General features: G+C 34.9%; 1 protein-coding gene across 2 annotated transcripts in view; it reads left to right on the top strand.

The window, feature by feature from the left end:
- The window catches only part of LOC125029264, a 25,890-nt gene extending 19,126 nt beyond the window's left edge, over nt 1-6,764 (top strand). The window contains exon 10 of one of the 2 annotated variants that reach the window (XM_047619156.1): nt 3,013-6,764. In XM_047619156.1, coding sequence (XP_047475112.1) covers nt 3,013-3,033 — 21 coding nt within the window. In that variant the 3' untranslated portion in view covers nt 3,034-6,764. Of the gene's footprint in view, nt 1,688-3,012 lie in introns of those variants that run through there. The other variant, XM_047619155.1, reaches the window with a different exon arrangement.
- The last annotated feature ends 1,209 nt before the right edge of the window (nt 6,765-7,973 follow it).

The following is a 7,973-nucleotide window of genomic DNA, read 5'->3' as shown; positions in this document are numbered from 1 at the left end:
AAGGGAAATATTTTCTGGTATATAAAATCAGGCATTATCATAGCTGTAGGACAAGGATTGCCTATGGAACTGAGATCTTTAGGGGTTAAAGCTGTTTATGTAAAGGTACATTTCTTTTTAATATAAGGAAATTATTAAGGCATTACTAGTTTACAGAAAAAGGAGAAAGGGTTGCTGCTTACTGCCTGTTCTTTTTTTTTTTTTTTTTGTGAGTGTGTTTATTTGTCCTGCCATTCAATATTTTGAGAGAGAGCAAGAGCAAGTGAATGACCCAAATGCACATGCATGCACATACACTCACGCTTACACTTGCATGTTCACACACTCACAACACACACATATGATATAATATAAAGTTGATGTATGAATTATGATGTACCTGAGGTTATTCACCTAGTGTGTGGTTTGGTGTATAGAACTTCCAGATAAGATATTGTGTTATGAGACATACTTAGTTACCTGATTACTATTTTGTCATGACTGGAGTCTTTTTGAGTGGCAGATGCAAAGAGTATGATGCTATTATTATTGCTGTTGTTGGTAATAGTTGTAGTATTTTCTTTTATTTTTTTTATAGAATAATTTTCCTTTTACTCCTGAGTATTTCATGGGATAAAATAAATCTTGTTCCAAGCTACTTGAACTTTATTTAGGTGTAAATAATGTCATTACAAAATCATCTCCCTAAGGGGACTGTCCTACTAGGGGGTTAATTTTTTTGCTTTTTGCTTATGAGGAAGTAATAGTTTCAAATGAGAAATACAATTCTCTATTAACTACTTGTTTGCGGGTGGCATCTACTATCATGCCATGGTGGTGTAGCACCGATGTTGCGGATGGCATCCCTAAAGATGCGGCCCATGGAGATATACTAATTTGGCGGACTGCACAGCCGTCGAAAAAGCCTGCACACATTGGGTTAAATTGCAGATTTGGTACATAGGATTTTTGAAATTGCTCTAGCTCTCACCCAAAATTTTAATTTTTTGGGCAAAGTATGTACTAGGCCTTGGTACATGCATAAACCAGAGACAACTATGAGATTACTGTGGAAGAGAAAAAAAAAACAAAGGGAGAAATCATTTTGGTAGCTAAAAGTAGGAAAAACTGAATATAACTTCCTCACCTCATTAAAATTCCAAAATAGGACAAAAAAGTTGCTGAGCTAATTGGGTACTCTTTATAGCATAGCAACTAATTTTGAATAGAATGAATGCTCCTCATTTTTTATGCCAAGCATGAAAAACCTTTTTGAGGAAATTAAATTCAAAGTTTAGACACTCTATTGTAATGTATATTATAAGGAAGCAAAGTTTGTATTTTTTGATAGGCCTGGATGCTTTACGGCCAAAATATGGGCATTAGGCTTACTTGATCGGCCTCTGTGATGGATGCATGGCACGTAGGCCGGACACATTTGAACACTTGTGTGGTGACAGAACTCTGTCCCTCTCCTATGTAGCGCTATTTTCTCTCTTTCCGCATAATCGTTTTTACCTTTTTTGTCATTTTCCAAAGTCCATACTTTTTATTTGATTTGCTTTATCCAGATGGTAATACTGCTTTCCTTGCACAGACTCCATATCATCTCTGTAGGTAGTCCATACCTCAGTGCAAGAATAATTACAATAATTAACATTTTGATAGTTGCATCATTTAAAAAAAAAAACTCATTATATTCAATTTTCTTCAATACAACCTGCACTGCCAGTCTTATAAGCCAGGAATAGGATCTTCAGCATGGAAATGGTGATGGTACATTCCACACTTGTTTATCAATGGAAATAATACAAAAGGCCTTTCCTAAATGCCAAAGAGTCTAATCACCCTCCAAGAGGTTTGTTCACACTTGGCGAGTTTTTCCCATCACACCAGCCTCCAGCCAAAATGTTCATGATGCTAAGTTCATGTCACCTTGGTCCACAGCCAATTTTTTTCATAATGTGATAGTCACATCATCCAGATTGTAGGGGTTAATATTCAGAGGAAAGACAAAACTACAAAATAAGAAAGAAAGGATAAAATTGATCATATAAGAAAATCTAGGACAATGCAGATATATCTTGCAAATTGGATGTAAAAATTAAGAAAAAACAGAATAAATAAAATCAAACTAGACATGGTATAGCACACACCTAATATGGAAAACTCATTTATCCCAAAGACAATTAATTTAGTAGCCATTTGAAGGGATGATAAGTATAAACAGTATTGTTTGATTGATGTGGTGTAAACTAATCAGTATTGACAGTGATTAATTATCAGATCAATATGTGATAAATTCAAGCTTTACCTCAGGTAAGTAGTGAATGAGTGAGTCAGTGGACAAGTCAGTGATACAGACATGTCTGTACATCTATATACAAACACAAGACACTGTGATCATACATTTATATATTGAGGACAAGTGCAGAAGTTTATATCTAGCCGTCCAGTCTGTTACCTTTTCTTTGAAGTATTAGGGCAATGCCATAGTTTGTTTGAGTCACTGTTTAGCACCTGCATGAAACAAATGTTCATTAAAATTCCATCTTTAGTTTGCAATGAACAATGAAATTATGTTTTTGCTATTAGTCCTGTTACAAAGAATAATCATTGATGGCTTGTAGTTAGTTACTGGGTTGAATATATTGTCTTGCCTCTGTTTGTAATATTTACTTGCACTATGATTATGATGAGTGGTGTTGATGTGCTATATGTTTTTGATGAACTCTGATGTTAAACAGTCTGCTATCATTATCGTCTACTACATCTTGATTTTAGAGCATATTCATCAAAGAAAGCTTGTAAAGCTTTAGCACATTGTTCTTTCATTATGGTTAATAGTTCATGAGTGCATAGATTTTTTCCCCTAAGTGGGAGGAGATATGCAATAATTTGGTTTAAGTAGGATTCAGTGTTAAATTTTTCAGTATCACATTTTTTATTGTAACTATGATTTTGCATCATATTATTGTACATTTATTGATAGAAGGGTCATTGTGGTAGCTAATAATAAGTTTTTCTTTTCAGATTCTTGAAGAAGAAGATTAATGTGTATTATCTTATGAGTGCCTTGTAATCTGATGGTAATTGGGCACTGTCCGATTGGGTGATATGATTGTATATACTGTTTTATAGAAAAAGAAGCCTATCATAAGATATAGCATTTATAGTAAATATGAATTGTACATTATATTTCATATAAATATGCATATCAAGGGTGTAAAATTTAGATAGCTTGTATGCAGTTATTGTTAGTCTACATAACTGTTTCAGTGATGATGGATTTTGTAGAATATTCTATATATTTTTCTTTTTTATTCTTTTTCTTTTTCTTTTTTTTTAACATTCCTTTACCTGTTGGATCCAGGTGCCTTATTGGTTCATACATGGACCAAAATCTGTTCATGAGGCTTTCTTGAAGGGTCAGTCTACTGGATGTGTTTCTTGTAGGTCTGGCCCACATGAATACTCATGCACAATATCGAGACTTCTTGCCTCATTGTAGTTATTTTTCGACAGCTGCAGTTTTGTTTTGTGTCATTTTCGATATTTGTCATGTGTTATGCTCTTCCTTGAGCAGACTCTATGTTATCTCTCCAGGTAGTTTGCAATAACAGTAAAAATATATAACATGCCCACCCCCCCCCCCCAAAAAAAAAAAAAAAAAAAAATCTCCCTCCAGTTGCTTTGTGTACTCTTGACAAGAAATCGCTATCACCAACTAATCTGCAGCAATTTACCATGGTGAGACATTAATATCAGCTGCCCCTTGACCAATATTTTTCTCATGATGAAGAGTTTTCATTACTTGTCCCACAACCAAACTTTTTCATGACAAGAAGTCCCAGTCACCCGGATCCAATGGGTAAATATTTTGATAAAACCATTTAAGTTTAGCTTTGATTACCCAAGAGCTTTTCTATGTAATATACAATTCATTATAATTTAAATTCAAAGTTTATCCTGGTATTTCTTTCAAGGTTAAGATTTTCTGATATACTTGGGCATTCACTCATGACATGTCACAATCTCATACCTTATGAAAAGATGTACCCAGAACAGTCAGTAATATAAGAGTATCATATTAGTGGTAATGTATCCTATAATCTATAGGACTGATAATGAAAAAAGTATTGTCAAGTAAATGGCATTTGAATTTGTCAAATGCATGCACATACATTATTTATGAAAGTTTGTCAGCACTTTGATCTTGTTTATGATTTTAAATACTTTTCACAGTACTTTGCATTCATTATTAGAGTAATATCTTGCCAGGTGAATATCTGTACAAAAGTAAAGGTAATATGTTATATATATTGTTTTATTTATGTATATCGTAATTGTATTTTTTATGTTTAAAAACTATTTGAATTTAATTTGTTTGAAAGTTGGTCATTGCATAATTTGTGTAACATTAAAGCAGTAAATTCATTACACTAAATCCGGATTTTAAACCTTTATAAGGCAAATAATAATCTGCTTAGTCTTTTAGAGAACAATGTAAATGACATATATAACTATAGATTACAAAAATTGGGTGATGTGAGAATACTACAACTTGTGAAGTGATTATCAGTGACTTTCCATGACTGATAATATGTTATGAATACCGGAAATCATTACAGGCAGAAGTGTATATATGATGTATTTTATTGCCTCCTATTAAAATCAGTCATGCATGTAATGTAAATTATTGATATAAGTCTGAATCTTGCCTTTTCCTCTAATATATGAAGCAGGAATGATCAGGCATTTTAAGATACATCATTGGTTTTATTTTACATTTTTAGAAGGGAGTATTATATAATTAACACAGATTTTGATATTTAAAAGCAGAAAAAAAAAGTTAGATAAAGAATTTGTAAGGACAGATATAATTAGAAACTCTGTTTATGGATATAAGAAAATGAGTTCTTAGGGTTATCATTCATCTGTTGATGACAAGAGAAGTATACATAAATGGGAAGTGTCCACTGTGATATTGTTTTATTAATTTTGTTTACATGGGTGGTTCCAAAGAGTCATTTGCTGAGCTTACTTGACCTAGTATATTGACCTTTTTTTTCCCTTGATTTTTGGGGGGATTTACTTTTATTATAGTCAATATTATTATAAAGATATTGATACAGATAATGTTGATAATAATAGTTATAAAAGATTTTTTTTCTCTAAGAATTCAAGCAATGGGTTAAATGGATGAGATTAACAAAGCCTTGTAAATGACTTTTTGATGAAAGATAAGTAGCACCACTTTAGCTTGTTGAACCCAAAAAATGGAGATGACTTTTCCCAGAAGTATTTTTGTTTTGCTTTTGGTAATCTTAACAGCAAGCAAATCACACAAATAATTAGCTTGCCATTTCTGGCCTCTTATGAAAAGTCCTCATTTGGTGAAGCATGGTAATGTCATTTAGCTTAGCTCCTTAAGACCTTAGTCTGTATTGATATATATCGTCAAAGTGTTTCCTCAATATATATTTATATATATATTTTTGACAGTTGTCCAGTGTGGTGTTGGCTAATTAAAAGTCATCTATAAAAGCAGAAAGAAGTTTGTCTTTTCAAGGCTTATCACTTGACTTCAAAAAAGAAAAGAAAGGTAATCATACTTGAAGCAACTTAAATCTTGTCACAGTATTCATGCTATACATTTTTCAGCATAGTGCTTCATATATCATCTTATGACAACAAATGAATGAAGAACAGACCTGTGACATGCATCTCCTACATGTGCTTCCTTGGATGCATACATGTTCTTCATTTGATCAAATACCTTCTTTGCTACTTCCTACCTTCATCCATTTACTAATCCTCTTTCCCTTCACCCATCTTTACCCTTTCCAATGCTATCCTATTACTGTATGACTGTTCATGTGTAGCACATAATCATTAACTCGCCCCCCCCCCCCCCTTTACCCCTTTCCGATATTATACCTTCCTATAGTGCTACGTGACCTTTGATGTATAGCACATTTATTTTGCCTTTTAACCATTAACCATCCCCATAAGACGTTGCCAGAGCAAGGCAAGAAGACTTTCAACATGTCTACTCTCCTGCACTTACTACTTTATCATACAAGATATACATATTTAAATTATCAATATATCATTCTCTGGTTTTCCTTTCTACAACTGCCTTTACTGGTCTTGCAATTACCTGTTGATAAATTAGGTTTGTAGATAATGGTTAAGAATCTTGGGAAAATACTGAAATATATAGAAACCCTATTAATAATTATGGTATATGAAGGCAAGTAGGTGGGGCTTAACGCGGCTGTCAATTGGGATTTTCAGTGAGTCCGTGGTGCTACCTACCTTTTTAAGTACCATTTTGGTTACTAAATTCTTGTGAAAGCCATGTCAACAAAGTTTATTTTAAAAACTATTGTGGACAGCAATGGGTTACATACACACAAATTTCATAATGTTAATCTGATTGGTAGAAATTAATATTTGTGGCATGTTCTCAATTCAACAGTGAACTTGACGACAGGTATTCCACCACTGTACATTACACTGAAGTAGTAATACAGTAATTTGTGCCTAACGTGACAGTTATATATAATTAGAACACTGGAATTTTTGGGTACTAATCTGTTGTATACACTTAAAAATTTACTCTGATACACTTTATTTTAATTGATTTGAAAATATCTTGTCACAAATTTGTGAGAAATGTTTTTTGATAAAAAAGGTACGTGTTCCCAATTTTGCAATATCAACAGATATATTGAATCTGGAGAATGTGTCTTTCTCAACAAATAAAATATTGAATTTAACAGTATTTTATGTTACCACCTCACCCCACCCCCAACCCCATGCCGGCTATATTATTAAAACGCTGGTTGCGGGCCCCGCAACATAATCCCCAGGGAAGGGTGCGGGGAGCCCAGCATTAACAATCCGTATTATTAAACCGCTCAGACAAACTCCTTCCCTGAGGACTTCTGCGGGGACTGTTGTTGGTACGCCCGATACATCCCGCGCGCTGCAGTTGGTACGCCAAATGATGGCTTAATTACGATTTACAGTGTCAAAGCCGACTATTGGAATGTCAACTGTTCTCTACAACTGTTATATTCACAATCGCTCTCAAAACTTGATCGTACGGGGAAGTTCAGGGTTACCAATATGAGCAAAAACCATTGTTGCAAATTCTCCCTGCAACAGCGTGGCATGGGTGAGAGAGAAAGATGGCACTTTTTTATTTTCCTTTATTCTCTAGTTAAATCACACGACACGGAAAACAGTCAATCAGAACTCCACATGCATGCAGGCGCCCGAGTTGTTCAGTCCCCTCTGTTTTTTCCCCTTTCGCGCCTCTTTCCCGCTTGTAACTGCTGCACATCACAATGCGCAGTCCAAGTGGACGTCCTCATTCATTCTCATGATTGCTGAATGCAATCTTACATAACTCAAGATACAAGACGTTTCTGCCGTTGAACATAGAAGAAAAGAATACTTTTACAGAAAACTATTTGTTATCCTCTTCCAGCTAAAAAAAAAAAATAATAATCTTACATTAATCACATCTCTACAATAAATCATTAAGATGCCGTGGTACTCCCCGGTCTCTATGGGGTCGCGAAGTCAGCTGTTGCATCTCGTCCTCCAGGTGCTTCCCAGGGTGTCTCCACTTCTGTCCCTGGCTGTCCATCCTCCTCACCGTATGTATGCGTGTTATTGTTCCAGGTCGTCGGCGAATCCGGAAGGTTACCACGGTCACACACTCGATGATGGTGTAGGGCCCCTCCTAAAGGCTCTGTAGTTTAGGTAACATACATTTCCTCTTCTGGGGGTTGTACAGCCACACTAAATCTCCTACTCTGAACTTGACTGCACGAGCGTCCCTGTTGTAATAGCGTCGCATGCTTTCTCCTGCAAACCTCAGATGTCCTCTCACTTGGTGGTGCACCTCCTTAAGTCGTTATTGTAACTCAACGGCGTAATCACTTGTTGCTACAGGTAATTCCTCGTTTGGTGCCCTA

Source organism: Penaeus chinensis, chromosome 9, assembly GCF_019202785.1.
Source record: "Penaeus chinensis breed Huanghai No. 1 chromosome 9, ASM1920278v2, whole genome shotgun sequence".
NCBI classification, from domain to species: Eukaryota; Metazoa; Arthropoda; class Malacostraca; order Decapoda; family Penaeidae; genus Penaeus; species Penaeus chinensis.
Note: the sequence above shows the minus strand (reverse complement) of the source record. Positions and strands in the feature narration are given on the sequence as shown.